Source organism: Athalia rosae, chromosome 3 (assembly GCF_917208135.1).
Source record: "Athalia rosae chromosome 3, iyAthRosa1.1, whole genome shotgun sequence".
In the NCBI taxonomy this organism is placed as follows: Eukaryota; Metazoa; Arthropoda; class Insecta; order Hymenoptera; family Athaliidae; genus Athalia; species Athalia rosae.
This window is the reverse complement of record NC_064028.1, coordinates 19704294-19721356: the sequence shown is the minus strand read 5'-3', so window position 1 is coordinate 19721356 and position 17063 is coordinate 19704294. Positions and strand designations below refer to the sequence as shown.

The following is a 17063-nucleotide window of genomic DNA, read 5'->3' as shown; positions in this document are numbered from 1 at the left end:
CAACAATCTTTCATTTAAGGACGAAGCTTCCGTCCGGTCGACGACCAATCGGTTTAACCCTACGACGTCAATTGGGTGACTAGAAATCAGCTTAATTTCCTCCCAGTGGGAATAACAGAGTAGGTGCAATAAGGGGATGAAAAGTAATGCGTACGGTGCGTACGGTTTTGGAAATGTAGGAAAGTGAGCGCGGTAAGGTGTAATCGGTAGAGCGAGGTAACCAAGACGTTTAAACGTGACAGAAATAATATAGTGTGTCGGTGTTTGACTCGATCTGTATAGCTGCCTTCGTGGGATAAGCAAGACAGATGAGGTCCTAACCCTCAGCAGTTCACCGTTTCCTGCCTGCCCACTCTGTTCTCCTATCAAGACAAGTTAATCAGCAGAAATTGCGAAAAGCGAAGCGAACCTGCAACGCCGAGAGAACGGAAACGGAGATGAGGTGATGACAGGCACATGACTTACAATGAGATGATTCACAGACATAATTTGCGTACAAAGGTATTAATGTTCCAGAATAATATCATCATATTCTTGAAAGGTGCCGAAAGATATCACACGTAACGTATAATGAAATCAAAAGGCACGTTTCATCGATCCGCAACTGTTGGGAATTTTCAGCTCTTACTTCGAATTGCCGATCGCCGAACTGTAGGATTAGAAATTAATTATATTACCTCTCTCTCTCTTTCGCTTATTACGTCTTTTGAGTTTTAAAAGTCATGAATATCACGATAATCCTCCGTTATTTATTTTTCAATTTCCTTCCCTCTTTCGTTCTCCTCTCGTGATTAACAATATTATATATATCGTACGATTCCACTTTGGCGGCTCAACACTTATTCGCGTTTCCGCATTTTCTTCTCTCCTCTTTGTTTCGTGTTTCCCTTTTTTTTTCTTATCCTTTTGTTCATTTTGGACAGGTATATACGTATGCGGTAATCGTGTTTTCGAAGCTCTCCTAAGAATTCCACCTGATTCAGGGCTCAATTCTCTCACCGGGTCCCGGTAACGCGTGCGGCTCCAGGGTATAGGTATATATGCGAAGCTAAGTGAGTTACGTGTGGCTCACCAAGGCTTAATAGTGGCTGCCTGGGCTGGAGCCTTGGGCAATACCATGCAAAGTGGATATTTAGGCAGAGAGCCTTAGGGACGAGGAAAAGGGCGAACTGAACCGCGGGTTGGGGATTTCCTGGGGATTTACATCCGCAACGACTGAATCCATCGCGTATTTCAACGAAAAGACAAAAGAATAGCAAAGGAAGTCCACGTCCGTTTCTCAAGGTAAAGGACTGAATTACGGCAGTTATAGGGCCGTTACTTATCCACGACGAGATACCTCCGCGCCGGCCTCAGGTTTATCAATAATTCCGACAAATTTCTAGCTCGTTTCAAAAATATGCATAATTTTCACCCGAAAAGCTGTCACTTGTTTGATTTTTTTACGTTCTTGTTTTTTCAACACTTTCATTCGACGATGCGGAACGTCTGCGCAAAGGTGAAAATCTGTTATTCCTCTCCACCCCTCCGCCGCCGACGGTCGAATTTGAACGCTCTCTCTCTCTCTCTCTCCTTTTTTTTTCATTATTTTATGTACATTTATTTTATTTCTTTTCTTTATTTAATATCATTTTTTCGTTCGGTACGAGGGTGAGCAGCACAGCATACCGAGATGGGTGGGTGAAAATCCGGGCTGAAAGCCCTCCTCTTCGGAACGGCCGGTTGAGGGGTAGAGCGGTGTTCGCGGAATCGTGGAAATTGTATTATTAATTTCAACTCGGTAACAAAAATGCCCATCGCAATGCCAGCGGCAGTAATTTTGCGCCACCCTCGTACGCCCAACTCTGCTTTTCGCGATTGAACTTATTAAACAGAGGCTGAAGGACAACACTTCTTCTACCGGTGGCTGCTGCACGCGCGCCGGGTTTCAACTTTTGTTTGTTTCCCCACAATGCGAGAATGATATTAAAACCACCTACTGGGAGAAATGTCTACGACGATATATACCTGAAACCTGAAAACTTATTATCCTTTTCGTGGTGAAAAAAAATCCAAAAAAAAAAAAAAAATGCTTTTTGGTCGCGGTATTTTATGGAGTTTTTTGGTGAAAACTTTTACGAAAGAACGATGCTGAGAAACGAACGAAAAAAAAAAATTTTCCATCTCCCAAGATTGGTTGTAAATGAACGCGGTGAAACATTTTTCTCTTTTCACCGATCAACGTTATTCTGATATTTTATTTTTATTTTAATTACCACCAATTACTTCGTATATTTTAGAAGCAATCTGATACAGAGGATCCGCGCACCTCTCCGCAATCCGTCAGCGACATATCCTGGAAAATATTCGCCGGTTGTAACTGTTTTATCTTCCTTTTGTCCTTTATTTCTCTTTTCCTTTTTTTGTAATCCCAAATAGCGTTACTTTTTGCCGCGTCAACCTCACCCTCCGCGATCCCTTTTTCCCTCGTTTCGACCCTTCTGTTAAAAAACAACTTCGTTACAAGGTTGGTAATTGCAGATTTAAAGACTCGCCGCAGTAATGAACTTTTTATCTTTTTGTACTCTGTGTTCTTCTCTTATTCGCGAGCTTTTTTACGCGCACCTTTTCGAGGCGAATGATTTTTAATTTTTATCACCCCGCTCGCCCTAGCCGCTCGATGTGCTTTTTTTTGACCTGCTCGTTTTCAATTACTGGCCCTGATTTTTCTTCATAGATAACATCATGAGAAAAAAACGACCGTATGGTCGGTATCCTTTTGAATCACCGGCTCATCATTTTTCTTTGAAAAAAGATGTGTGACGCAAAGAAGAGAAAAAAAAAAAAAACTCCCCAGATTGAGGGAATTTTCACTCCGTTGTAGAATCACTTTTTTAATCCTAATTGCCTAATTTTTTTGTTTTTTCCTTTTTTCCATAGATAATGAAAGGAGATCACCGCGCGAAAAATTGTGAACGTTATTAGCTTAAATCCGCTCTTTCTAAAGAGTTGACGAAGCTGTTTTGAAAGTATAATTAATCATTTCTCACTCGTAACAAAACGACTAAAATTTGTAAGCGCTCTTTATGAAAGTCGCTTTGCTTCAATAGCTGGTGCAGAGGATAAAAATAAAAAAAAAATAAAATAAAATAAAAGTAAAGAGAAAAAAGAACAATGGAAATGCGATGCCCACAATTTGGTGGATGGTGTATCACTCGGGCATCGTCTCTCGCTAAAGAGCATTTATGTACCACTTCGGTAAAAAAAAAAAACTACACGATAAAAAATGCTCCCCGCAATTGTTTTTTTCATTTATTTACTTTCAGTTGAAAGATGGAAAAACTTTGATACATTTTTTATTCGACTTGTTCAATCATTTATACATTAATAAAGTCGAGAGAATCGCTTTTATCCAAATCCCTTGGAGGTCTGTTCTTAATTTTGTAATTTTGGTAAAATGCAGAGCGAGTAAGGATTGACAGTTTGGATTATCACGGATCTAACTTGGTACAGGTAAAAGTACACCGTACAGTTTCTTGTGCTGTGCAGAGACATCAGTGTTTCGGAAACTTTTAGCAACTCATACATCGTATACTTTTACCTATACCACGCCGCAGGAGTTTCTTTCGCTTAAGAAAGTTGGCCATTTCAAATCCCCGGAGATCTAATATTCACTTCCAGAGTAAAACCAATTGATATATATCTCATTTTTCGCCACTGTAAAATGAAAAATTAAGGATAACTCCATCATTCCGATAGATGGATCAATTTCATCAGCGGATCCGGATTCCTGAAATCAAAATACCTTGGAATCATACGAGAAGTACATTTTTTTAATCGTTTCAGCGACTCTGTATCCTCATGTATTTTGATCGCGCGTAAAATGCTCGTTAGTTGCATAATGCAGAAGTATAAATCTAATCCGCTGTTCGATAGCAGGTGGCGGCACTAATCGGAAGTCTCTTCGTTCGAGAAGAACAATTGAGTTTCTTCGAAGAGAGGCAAAAAACGATTTGTTGATAGACGTCGTTAGGACTCATTTCAAAGGATAATTCATTTAGGAGAAATTCAATCTGGATCTCCAGCTTGGCCGAATGAAGAACAAGAATCCTTACATTAATCTTACTGACATAGAGATGAAGAAATTAACGGAAATCAGGAGAGAAAAAGAAACGAAGAAAACGGCGAAGAAATCGACGAGCGATATACCAAAGCGCACTGATTGGTTCCGTGCGTCTCAATGTCTGGATTCACAATATTATAGATTTTTCAAAGATTTGCCAAAGATTTCAAAGAAAAAGCGATCTGTTATAGTAGCTTGATTAATTATTTCTTCAAAAAACGAGTGGGCTACCTCAAGATATCAAGTAGGAAATTTTTTCCACCCAATGATTACTCGATCGATTGCACGAGTAGATGATTTTGGCTTTCAGATTTGGATTTCGGAGCTGATTATACGTAAGGTTACTCTAAAAAAGCCAAAAAAAAAATCGATTTTTGAGTAAAAAATAAATCATTCTTTTAATTAGGTTTAATATGCTTTTCATACGTAGTTTGATCTCAGAAATCCGAATCTGAAAGAAAAATTGGTCTATCTCTAAAATTGACCGAGTTATCGCCAATTTTCAGCTTTTTAGGGTCAAAAATAAAAAATTGATTTTTTAGTCTATCTTGATGTAATTTGAGCTCAGGAATCCGAATCCGAAAGAAAAATTGATCCATCTTCAAAAATGACCGAGTTATCCTCGTTTTTTCGCATTTTTTGGCATAAATTTGAGGATATCTCGAAGGGAAAAAATCGTAGCTCAATTTGGGCAACGGATTCGTGTTCCGGAGGTAAAAATACATAAGAAAAGTGCCATACGATCAATTTTTAAAAATAAAAAATTTTGCCCAAAATTTGAGATTTTTCCAAGGGGTACCCCTTACGATTTTTTCAAATTTTGACCAAAAATTTTTATTTTTTAAAATTGATCGTATGGCACTTTTCTTACGTATTTTGACCTCAGGAACACGAATCCATTGCCCAAATTGAGCTACGATTTTTTCCCTTCGAGATATCCTCAAATTTATGCCAAAAAATGCGAAAAAACGAGGATAACTCGGTCATTTTTGAAGATGAATCAATTTTTCTTTCGGATTCGGATTCCTGAGCTCAAATCACATCGAGATAGACTAAAAAATTAATTTTTTATTTTTGGCCCCAAAAAGGTGAAAATTGGCGATAACTCGGTCAATTTAAGAGATAGATCAATTTTTTTTCCAGATTCGGATTCCTGAGGTCAAAATACGTAAGAAAAGCAGATTAAACCCAATTAAAACAATGATTTATTTTTTACTCAAAAATCGAATTTTTTTTTTGGCTTTTCAAGGGTAATCTTACGTATAATCAGCTGCGAAATCCAAATCCGAAATCCAAAATCATCTCCTCGTACAACCGATCGAGTAATCATCAATTATTCGCTGTTGGGAGCAGAAAAATTAAGACATATCGAGTGGTTTCAGTCGTAGACCCACTTTCATTCGTCGCAATCCATGCATGGGTCGAAATATTCGAATTTCTTGGTCTACGAAGGGGCCCGAGCTTAGCTGGAGTCAGGTAGCCACGGAAGCGCGGTTTGTTGTGGGGCGTCACCTCTGCTCAGCCCTGAAGGTGACGTCTCACAACAAAGCGCTACGCTGCTGGCATACCAAAGCGCACTGATTGATTCCGTGCGTCTCAATGTCTGGATTCACAATATTATAGATTTTTCAAAGATTTGCCCGAACTTCGAACCGTGATTTTTGTATAATTCGAAATATCGATTATATCCAACCGTACATACAATACACATAAGTATATAACACTTGTATACTCACCTTTAACGTGTCTAAAGAAAGAGGCGGAATTAATTTCTAGGAATGAAAAAAATTCATTCAACGTCCTCATTAGCGCATGTTGACGAGCAACCTGGCGAAAACCGCAACCGACGCTCGTATTAATTTTTCCCCGAAAGGATGCTGAAAAGAAAATACTTTTTCTTTCCAACACCCAAGACGCGCACTGTGTAGACAATTGGTTGACGGAAGCGGAATTTTTTTTTTCTCTCTTTTTCACGCGGAGCAATTCTTTTCACCCTGTTTTTTCTAAGGACTTGTTGGTCCAGTCTTCCTCTATACACAGAGAATATCCTATTTTTATGTTTTTCCTTTCATTTCCCATTCTTTTTACTTCACTTCTTTTTTCCTCTGCTCGTTTCGTCTTCTAAATGGGGTTTACAGCGCGATCTATGAATGATTGAACAATTTTCTCGTATATTTATATCAATATTAATTGATTCTTCCTCGATAACTTCCAACAGACGGGAGAAATTTCGATCTCGCGGGTATTCATTTAAAAAGTAAGATAAGAACCATTCAAATGAAACGTGGAGAGGTATGAAGATACGGCTCAAATTTCGAACCCACGCACCGAAAGAGGACGATTAAAGTAATCGAGATCGACCAACCTCTCAGCATCTCTCTCAGTTAGTGAGAATATTCATTGAAAGGATAAACACGCGAGGGGGATAAAAATTTATCTGCAACGATTTATGTTTGTATCAAATTTTAAATCTCATTCATACCCACGTTGAATGTTATACTTACCATCTGTTCGAATCTGTTTTTTAAAAAATTCCATTCCGTAAGGTGAAAACTGTAAGATCATCAGACGTATGTAGTTATGTAGTTGAACCATTTCCGAATACCGAAACCACAACGATCTCTCCAACTCCTGGTATGGTATAAAACTCGTCGACCGCTCCCATTTGCAAAACTACTTCTCGTTCGTAACCCGAATATCTGCGAACGCATCCCTCGGGATTGCTATCCACAGAAACTGAAACCACATTCTTTCAAATTACAAGCCATTTCATGTAAATTAACGAACCCTTACCCTAATAACGGAACTAATCAACGCGAATTGACAGTCTCACCCTAACTGGGAAGAAGAGAGGGAAAAAAAAAACCGGGATCATTTCGATGAAAAACGAAGAGAGATTCGTAACTTTCACGGGATCGCAGGACTATCGATTTGAAAAAGAAAAAAACACAATTCAGACACACTTGTGCTACGAAAAATTGACGTGACATTTTTTCTTAAAAATCCCATGTACGAGGATAGTGTGAATGGAATGGTCTTTAACCGGAAAAGGATCGGAAGAATCCTTGGCGATGATATAGGTGATTGGAAGCCACACGTTTCCTGGTTATTCAGGGAACTCTGAAATAATTAATCGCTTTGGGCTAATTGACCAACCGGTCCGCTTCCATTTTGTGGCCTCCCTTTTAGTTCAAGTTACGCCTCGGAAATTCGGTCGTATCGCAAATATATCAGGATATTAAATACCTGTGCCTACGTATGAGAATTTTCATTCAACGAAACCGTTGCTTGATTGCGAAGGCAAAGGAAGAAGAAAAAAAAACTTCAAGCAAATATAAACGTTGAAAATTTTTAAAGAGAAAATTCGTACAACTTTTTTCGTTATCCCATATGATTTTTATGTTAACAAAATATAGAATATATATATGTATATTTCCCAACCGCTTTTTCCAACGATATGTACATACATCGATTTTATACAGGCGTACAATCTTTCATAAAAATTCCTGTAATTTTTCATCTTCGAATTCGTCGAGATGAATTTTCCTTAGCTGTTCCGTTGATGCTGGACTGGACGGTTGCATTGTAGTCGTCCCAATTTTGAGTTTCACATAGGGAAGCCGTTCATCGAGCTTGCAGCATTCCCACTACGCATCGAACATGTCCATCTATGTATACACACGGTGTACATGCACACATGCAAGTTTTAGGTGTACGTATCTTTGGTATTTGTATAACCGCAACCAGCAATCAAATATTCTATTGTGCCCTATATACATATATTTATACATGGCCCACGTAACGTGCAATTTCTGCATGTATAGTAGAAATGCGCGTATGTAATCTAGGATATATATATAGTGCAGATATCATACGAACGTAACGGCTTATTCCAATCATTCAAAAATATTTCATAACAACACCGTGCGGAAAAATCGTCCTGCGGTGTACGTACCTATAGTTATGTAGATATGTAATACATGCATAGATATGTAGGTACGTGGGTATACGACTATCTATAGTCACTTCCAATTTAATGTTGGATCCGTGGAAGAGGAAAGGATGGAAAGGATGTATAGGACGGGATTCGCTTGCGTTTTTTTCTCTGTGTGTTTTCACGTGTTCTTGTATAATAATAGAGATAGCTTCGCTGCGCTTGCTGGAAGTATGGTATGTATGGTACGGGGAAAAGAACGGATAGCTCGAACACTATACAAAATTGGATTTGTGCTATAAACTATATCCATCCGGTGAATCCCACCCGCAATTGATTTTATGCTGAACAACCAAGTTTACATTCGAAAAAGAATGTTCTACATATCCACCTTAACCAGTGTATGATATCGAATCGCGGGTCGAATTCCCTGTGTTCCTATATGTATACGTATAATACACAAACGCAACATACTATATGTATTCTGCAAGAATTTATCCTACCTCCATGTCTATTTCTACATAAACTGAGGGGTTCCTGAGTAAATATACACACCCTATAACATTATCTACACCCATATTTATTCAAGTACACAGAGGTATACGTACACGTATATGATACACATGCAGAGTAGCCTTAGCCCGCCATGTACTGCACGATATGCGAAATCAAATTGTATGCACAGCGAAATGTTCGGTTCTGGCTGTACTGGAAACATCACATGTGTGTACCTTTGTATCTAACTACATGTAACGACGATTTTGAACCAAGGCGTTCAACGAATTTCAACAACCCTTGGAGTTCAATTCACTTTCACGATTTTAACAGCGATCAGATTTCAATAAAATTTCAACTTTTTTCAATCCCTGACAAAAATTTCACAAAATAAGTTCGTTTATTCCGTGTTTTTTTAGATGTAGATTGCATGATTGTTAACGTTCCATTGGTGAAAGCCATAAATTCCAGTAATTAGTGTTGAAAGATATATACGAACGATTTGTAGAATACATAAATAATAAATATCTGATACGAATCCCCGCCTTTTACGTAACCGCGGGGAAGTGGCGTATGTAATCAAAAGTTCCGAGATCGGCTTCACATCTTTCGTTCCACGCATCTCGATAGTATCGGACCGCCGTAATAATGGCCACCACAGCTGTAGCTCGACTCTTGTTTGGCAGGGTTCCGCGAGTATCAAGGAATCTGTCACAATTTTCGTCCCTCAAGTTTTACTCGAGTGAGTACAACATAAGTTAAAATCAATGCTTTACAATCCCATCTGAACTAACAATAAATGTAGTCCTTCATCAGTCAACGATCGAATTGTCTTTACAATGAAATCAAAGATTAGGTCAATGATATCTATTCTGCACAGTAGGTGATGTATTGCCGTTATCACTTACCAATAATGATTTAAATGATATGCGGTTCGTAGAAAATTATTCTTTGAAGCTGGATGATCTCTTCTGCTAAAGATACGAACATGGGGTCATTACCTGATTTTAGAGCCCAAAATGCATCACTTCATATACAATACCTTAGATCGCAGATTTTGGCGAACCTTTGGTCCACCACGTGACTGTTAATAAGGTGAACTACCGAGTCTTCCGTCCGAGGTTTTTTCCAAGATCAATTTATTCGAAAAGTGCATGGCGTTGAAGTATCTTCTCTCTAGAAATCTGCCGTCTCAGGAACAAGAACGTGCTTCAGTGAACTCAGGAGCAGAGATTTAACATTTCGTACGATCGTGTTGAGTGGAATTTGTAGTCGTATCGTTTGTTGTGCGCACGTGGAGAGCGAGCTTCGGTTTGTGGTCGGAACGAACAGCCAATTTTCATTGACCATCGTCAGTAGAGGTGCTTATACAAACGGGCTCACGTAATGGTGTCCGTTTGACCGCTCCTTGTCTGGATTGTCGGCGACGATCGATCCTCGTTCTGAAAATTAGGTTCTTACGAATTGCAAGAGTTTCATTATTGGTGAAAAACCGGAAAAGCTCGGGAAAGCTCGGAAAAGCGCGGAAAAAGCTCGGAAAAGTTCGGGAAAGATCGGGTAAGATCGGGAAAGTTCGGGAAAGATCGGAAAAGTTCGGGTAAGATCGGGCAAGTTCGGGTAAGATCGGAAAAGTTCGGGTAAGATCGGAAAAGTTCGGGTAAGATCGGAAAAGTTCGCGTCACCGTCTATAAGGATGAATTTGAAGATTGGATCTACAGATCGCTCGTGCGGTTGACCGACAATTTCTCAGAGGTCGATGAAGGGGCTGTTTTAGCATGAAACGCAAAGGGCACTCTGGGCTGGCACTCTTATTTTGCGACTTAATACCCTATGACTCTGACTTTTCCCAACTTGTCCGATCTAGTTCAATATATCTATGGCAATAGTCATTTTTGTCACGATGTAACCGAGAGCGAACCTTGATTATTGTATGACCTTCAATAGCTGGTAATTTATCATTGTCAGAACTTTTCAAGCAGAATTAATCCTGTCCGGCAGGTCTGCCTGTTTTCTCTGATTCATTTCATTTTCTTATTTTTTCAAATCTTTTTCAGAAACTCTTCTGATCTTTATCCGAGTATTGAATTTTATTGCAATAATGATCATTTTCTAGTTTCCGTATACGGAACGAATGATAAATTCGCTGCGGTGGAATTTGCGACAAAAAGTACAAAGTGAACACGAATGCGAAACGCCTGAGAAAAAAAGGTGGAAAAAAAATCTGGAGCAGAGGAGAACATCCTTAGGTCGTCAGCATAATTTCATCCAAAGACAAAAGCAGCTCGACATTAAGTAACCAGACGAGAATTTTCCCGACGTTGATGAACGTTAAAAACGAAAATTTGATCTGTAGAGAGGAATGCTCGGAGGAGAGTAAAGAGGAACATGAAGTACGATGACGATGTGTAAACATAAAAAAAAGAGGAAAAGATAAAATGAAAATAAATTTTTTTTCACATCGAATTCGCTTGGTTTGACCGAAAGAAACACCGTGAGTAAAAAATGAGAGTGAGGCAAAAAACGATTTTCTGTCTAAACTAGCAACTGTTCGCGATTCGAGAAAAGCTCGAGGGGGAGCAACCCTCTATAATGCGAAACTTGCTTTGAGCTTTGCCTGAGTGTCGTTGACGTCAAGAGGACGAGGCGGCTTTCCAGATGCTTGGATGTCCACTGGAAACGCTGGCTTAACATCCGATGAGACATCTGGTAAGAGCTAAGAGCCCTCTCACTTCATATTACGGAGCCCCTGTTAAAGTCGGATCTTGAGCAACGAGCGAATTAAACCACTCGCTAACGATACCAAACAACCCAACGCGATGTTCCAAATTAACTTCAACACACCTCTGAACATTCATTCGGATTGATTTAAATGTAATGAATTGCCTGAAAACGCAAGTGTTCTCTGCGTCCCATCTGAAACATTTCTCAAATCAAATAAGAAAATTCATCATTCATCATCGACCATGTTGCAAGTTAATGTTAACACTCTTACGTTAACTAAAGATCATTAATCCTCAGTCAACGACTCTTCAGCTTAATTCTCTTCTGAAGATTCATTCGGGTTGATTCAAAAAATTCATCACGATTTCACGAATGTGGGGTGAATTTGCAATGTGGCGCAGGTGGTGACACCTGTAAGGGGATGATGTAAATTTTGGCTGATCCGCTGGCCTTGCCAATTTTCACGCGCTCCAGAAGGGATGTTATGAAAATTTCATCAAAATTATTTTGAGGCTTTTATGAAATGATACAAAAATGGAGAAAAAATACTTGATTTTTCTCCTGAATACCTGATGAATTAAATACGAGAATATTCCAATATCGATTCGAATAATTCACCGAAACACTCAATACTTTTAAATCCACGAATGTTTCGGAACTTTGGTGCAGTCGGATTTTAGGCATTGTGTGCACAAATCCAAATAAAATGGTTGTACATTTTAAATAATCACATACCAGATAATCAATGTGAATGCAATATGATCAATTATGATTTTACCCGCAGAACCACTTTTTTTGAAAGTACGTAATTGAGTCACCCTCGTCATCATCAGATGGCGGCGCTAGACGGATATGTTCACTGATCAACAGGGTTGCAGTTACCATCGTCAAGATGACCGACTGACGGCAGCTGCATCGTCAAGGTGACCGATTGATGGCGCTGGATTGTCAAACTGACCGATTGACGGAAAGTGTAGAAAACAATTGAACGAGTTCGGATTACTTTTAAATAATTCAGTGTAACGGCGTTGTTTTCCACAGCAACAATTTGGTAACCATAACCTATTGTGCTAAAAATCAGATTCGGTATTACCGATTTTATTGTCGGTTATCAGTTTCATCAGACAATCACTTGACGGGAAATACAACAATTTTGATAACAGTTTGACAAACGGTTATGGTTATAGCTTAACGCGATGCTCGTCACTCGGTGAAGACATCGTTAATAAATTTTTTCCCTTTAGCATGATTTTTCGACCCCGTAATGACCGTCGTGATCTCCGTCGTTATTTCCTGAGATCCTCCGAGTTGCTTCAGATCAGCGGAGTGCACCCTGATAAACGCGTGGAGCTAGATTTTTCTCTAGCTCTGTCCGTAACTCATTGTTATCTTTACAACCTGACGCCGCGGAAAGCTCGTTCTACGCTCCAGTAGTTCGGTTATTTACTACTCCACTCATAATTTTAATCATTTATCGCTGTATAAAGGGTGTTATGAGGTCTCTTCGTGGTTATCTATCCTCTACGTACGACAGCCGAGTTAGTCGTTCACGTAATCACCTCCACTTCTCGGTCAGAGACAGTTGCGCGTGGTCTCTTCCGGATAACAGTCACTCAATTTCAATCTCCCTTGAACTTGGTGTACAGAGTCCTTGAAGTGTTCAAGATTTCAAATTTTCTTTCCCCATATCCTATCAAGCAACGACCTCGCTCGCTGTCACATTCCCGAAGTGCCAGAAGATTTTTACGGAGTGTTTTAACCTCTTTTAACGTTTTCGCGCAGACGACTCGTTAATAATGACGGACAAGGAAGTGCTGCAAAAACCGGTCACGCACTGTATATTTGACATGGATGGCTTATTGTTAGGTAACCAAATTTGAAAATATAAACATTATTGTCCTCTACAACTATCTTTTCTGTCCATCAAAATTATGATCACCATCATTTTCCGTTACCCCCTGGTTCCGGTTCACCTTTGACCCTCAAATCTGATCAAGGTCATAAAGTATCGGAAAATTCCAATTCATTGTTGGAATGTACAACAAATCCATACGGTCTTCATTAGGATAAATTCGAAATTCGTTGCACAATATTTATAGTTGATAAGCCAAGTGACGCAACGTCTCATTAAATATTTCAACACACTTGTCCCATCCAAATCTAAAAAACTTTCCTTTCACAGATACAGAGACACTCTACACTGAAGTATTCAGTAGAATTGTAAGTCCTTATGGAATGAAGTATACGTGGGAACACAAGGCACGTATAATGGGTTTCAGGACTCCAGAAGTTGCTGAAGGGATAATCAAAATGCTTAACCTACCAATGACACCTGCAGAGTTTGAAGCACAGGCAAAAGTTTTGTATGCTGAACTTTTCCCACGCACACAAATGATGCCTGGTAAAATTCCACTTTTTTCTCCACGATTATCATCTATCAGATTAGCTGATAGTTCATTGACGCAATCTAGATCTTGATTCGAGACTTTCAGGCAAAAAACGATATTCTGTAGATTTTCAATGATGGTTCTTTTATCCAACCAGGTGCAGAAAGATTACTTCGCCATCTCAAAACCCACAATGTGCCAATAGCTTTGGCTACAAGTTCGAGTGCGGAAAGTTACAACCTGAAGACTAAGAATTATCAGCACATTTTTGACCTATTCGATCATCAAGTTTTAGGTGGTTCGGATCCTGAAGTAAGAAGAGGAAAACCATGCCCTGACATTTTCATAGTTGCAGCAGCAAGATTTCCTGATCAACCGGATCCCTCGAAGGTCTGTATAATTATACTTCAATAGAATGATCTTGAAATGTATGGCAATGACAAATCGATTTACGCTTTTTTTTCAGTGTCTCGTCTTTGAAGATGCCCCTAATGGAGTTCAAGCAGCTTGTGCAGCAGGTATGCGATCCGTAATGGTGCCAGACCCCAATCTGCCAAAAAGTTCACAGGGTGACGCAACGATTGTTTTCAACAGCCTAAATGACTTCAAACCAGAACTGTTTGGTTTACCACCATTCGAAGACTAGTTCATCTGTAGATAATAATACTAAAAAAATCAACTAGCAAATTTGTTTTACTTTATCCAAACGATCACCCAAACTGTGTACCTAGCAGGCACAATACTTACGTACTACATACGTATATGTATATTATTTTCGGTACACACTTAAACTGTGGAGAATGTTCTACATGATTACCAATGGTTTACTCTCATGGTATAATTCAAACTTACAAACATGTAAGACGGTTACATGTCTCCTAATAAAATGCTATATTTTATGTCTAGTTAAGCCAGACATCGCTGTTAAATCATAACCACATCCAAGCCTTCAATCACCTCTAGACCCCGTCACCGCTGATGTGCAAATAAGGTACAAGTCACACTTCCTAATAAACGCAGCAAAACCCTTTGAGAATTTTTTCGATAATTTAATGATCCTAGATTAGATACAGACTCACTGTTGGCTTTCTAAATATAACATGCATCGCTCGAATCCTTCTTACGACTTTGCCGCCAGCTTTTGTACCTGGCTCAGAATTTCGTCAGACTTGAGATTAGATAGAGGCACATTACACTCTATGCCAAATTCTGGAAAGTAAAGATATTCATATTAACATTGTACCGGCCTACAAGTAACAAAAGCAAGAACGCTATTAGGGTAAAATTGCAAGTACAGGTATGGATGGCAATGCATCTCCTTTGTTGCACAACTATAAGATTATGGAACTGATTTAAAAAGACGGAGGATCAGAAAACAATATTGTCAAACGTTCATGATGTAATAGTTGTATAGTGTCGATTACGTACCATAACGTGCATAGAGCTTAGGCTCTATCATGGAGCATTCACGTATAAGGACTGGGAAATTTGGATTGTTTTGTTTGATCTTGACATACTGCTGCTCGACAAAGTCTCTGTGATAACAAAAAACAAGTCGTTTAGAAATCACATTGCACCTTATGAAATTGGAAAGTTTAAAGCACAGATAACCATAATCTCAAGGAGGGTGTTCGACTCTTCTTGAGATACTATGTAATTCATGAGGAATTAATATACAAATATGTGACTAGGAATTCTAGATAAACAGCTATGGAACTCACCGCACCCCTTGACTGGATTTCGACGTTTGGCACAACAAAATCCTTACTTCTTTGATTCGTGATCCAAACTTAACCGCCGCCATATTGAAAATCTGGAGAACGTCGTCTGCTGCGTATAGTCTGCTGGGGCTTGCGCATTTTTTTGAGGAAAAATCATTTCATCGATAGAAGGCGCGACACACTTCAGCTTTTGAACTTGACACTTGGGACGCAATGACTTTGGCATGAAAAAGAAATTCAGTTTTCGGCCGATTCGGCAAAAATGAATCTAAATTCGATCGAAAATGCACTCTCGGCCTAAAATTAAGTGTGGAAAATCTAGGCGATAAGCAATATTCTAGCATCGAAAGGTCATGAATCTTCCTCCGCTGTTCGGCCGCGAATTTCCCTCCTACGAAAGAGAATGTTACGACAACCGCGTGGACGTCCTATGGTACCAACCAGCCTTCTCCCAGAGTCAATATCCACCAGGACAGGAGGGTGATGTATCAGTTGTTATATCTGCACAAAAATGGTTAATGTATGAGCTTACAAAAAAATGAAGAGATCACAGCAGAGTTGGAGTATATTCACACTCAATAGCTATATGATGACGTAGAAAATGTTTCAACAGGGAGCGAAGCGTGCACCCTAATATGCTTGTTAGTGGCGCAGGGTATATCCCAAAACGAAATAATTTTGTGGGATGTCGATGACTACTGGGATCTTAGCGTGGTTATTGCCCAAGCCATAGCTGAAGGGAATAGGACTCACGCATGGATAATGAGACAAGGACTTGTTGCTTACGCTTATCTAAACACTGAAGAAGCATTAAAATATGGCGGTAGCTCGCTAAAGTTACTCAGAGAATGGGTGAGCATCTCTCATGCCTGTTGCTTTGGTATTTTACTTTTTGTGAGAATAATGAATATTTCTTTCTCGTGAAACTTTGCATTCCCAGACTTTTCATGTTTATCACGAAGATATAAGGGAAAGATTATTCCAAAATATACAGTTTCATCTCAGGATTTGGTACGAGCAGCCAAAAAGTGAAAACTTATTCATGCTACTGATAGCCAGTGGACGTACCATTTTATTTACCTTCCAAGAAAAGACGTTCAAGGTTGAATTTGTATCAGAGAAAACGACTGTCAATCATAGGTAGCTGTTCCTTTCCATTTTATTTCTTTGTCATTTTTTGGCAGGTAACGCTGTTTGATTCGCACACACATAATGCAAGCGGACTGCCGCCTCGAGGCCTGGTAGTTGCTCAGGTATTGTTTGCAAGCCGTGTTGCCTGTCTTTGACCTCTTTGCCAATCTCCTTTTTCCCATATCTCCCTCTCACAACATGCAATATTTTGTCTTCTGTCAGACAAGTTTTGACCATTTACGGTCTCTCTGCGAATGGTATATGCGACACGTATTAACCAACTGCTACAAGATTTGTCCAGCTCAGTATGAGCTCGCCTTTGTATACCATGTTGAATCTAATGGCCACCGATACCAGACCTCCCAGTGCAGTTGCCAGAGGTTTTGAATGACTGAAAATTGATCTAACCATGGAAGTTGGAAGGAGGTTCTGGACTTTTCAATCCAGACAAAAAAAAAAAAAAAAGATCCATTGTAAAACCATAAAAATAAACCCAGATGAAAGCAATGCCTCTGCCGTTTACCTTTGTTTCATCTAAGGGCAGGCAGCTCCACTGTGAACCAAAAACTTAT

The 17063-nt window shown here is 39.3% G+C and overlaps 3 protein-coding genes and 1 long non-coding RNA gene across 5 annotated transcripts; 2 read left to right on the top strand and 2 right to left on the bottom strand.

Annotated features, from left to right (window-relative positions):
• Window positions 1-8595: 8595 nt before the first annotated feature.
• On the bottom strand, window positions 8596-12159 carry LOC125500281. Its single transcript, XR_007277574.1, has 2 exons — window positions 11524-12159; window positions 8596-11444 (listed from the first exon to the last, which is right to left on the bottom strand). It is a non-coding gene; the product is annotated as an uncharacterized LOC125500281 (long non-coding RNA).
• A 384-nt stretch (window positions 12160-12543) lies between these two features.
• LOC105689814 (pseudouridine-5'-phosphatase) lies at window positions 12544-14549 on the top strand. The gene is made up of 4 exons (XM_012407122.3): window positions 12544-13118; window positions 13435-13653; window positions 13797-14029; window positions 14106-14549. The coding sequence occupies exons 1-4, from the start codon at window positions 13049-13051 to the stop codon at window positions 14283-14285; spliced, it is 702 nt and encodes a 233-aa protein (XP_012262545.2). The 5' UTR covers window positions 12544-13048; the 3' UTR covers window positions 14286-14549.
• A 124-nt stretch (window positions 14550-14673) lies between these two features.
• LOC105689815 (NADH dehydrogenase [ubiquinone] 1 alpha subcomplex subunit 2) lies at window positions 14674-15519 on the bottom strand. The gene is made up of 3 exons (XM_012407123.3): window positions 15361-15519; window positions 15068-15174; window positions 14674-14848 (listed from the first exon to the last, which is right to left on the bottom strand). The coding sequence occupies exons 1-3, from the start codon at window positions 15441-15443 to the stop codon at window positions 14760-14762; spliced, it is 279 nt and encodes a 92-aa protein (XP_012262546.1). The 5' UTR covers window positions 15444-15519; the 3' UTR covers window positions 14674-14759.
• LOC105689813 lies at window positions 15407-16998 on the top strand. Of its 2 annotated transcripts, XM_012407120.3 has the most exons (5): window positions 15407-15840; window positions 15974-16212; window positions 16301-16462; window positions 16545-16613; window positions 16714-16998. In XM_012407120.3, the coding sequence occupies exons 1-5, from the start codon at window positions 15714-15716 to the stop codon at window positions 16876-16878; spliced, it is 762 nt and encodes a 253-aa protein (XP_012262543.2). In that variant the 5' UTR covers window positions 15407-15713; the 3' UTR covers window positions 16879-16998. The 2 variants fall into 2 exon arrangements, with proteins under 2 accessions (XP_012262543.2, XP_012262544.1); XM_012407121.3 differs by lacking the exon at window positions 16545-16613 and having other exon boundaries at window positions 15409-15840; window positions 16301-16500.
• The last annotated feature ends 65 nt before the right edge of the window (window positions 16999-17063 follow it).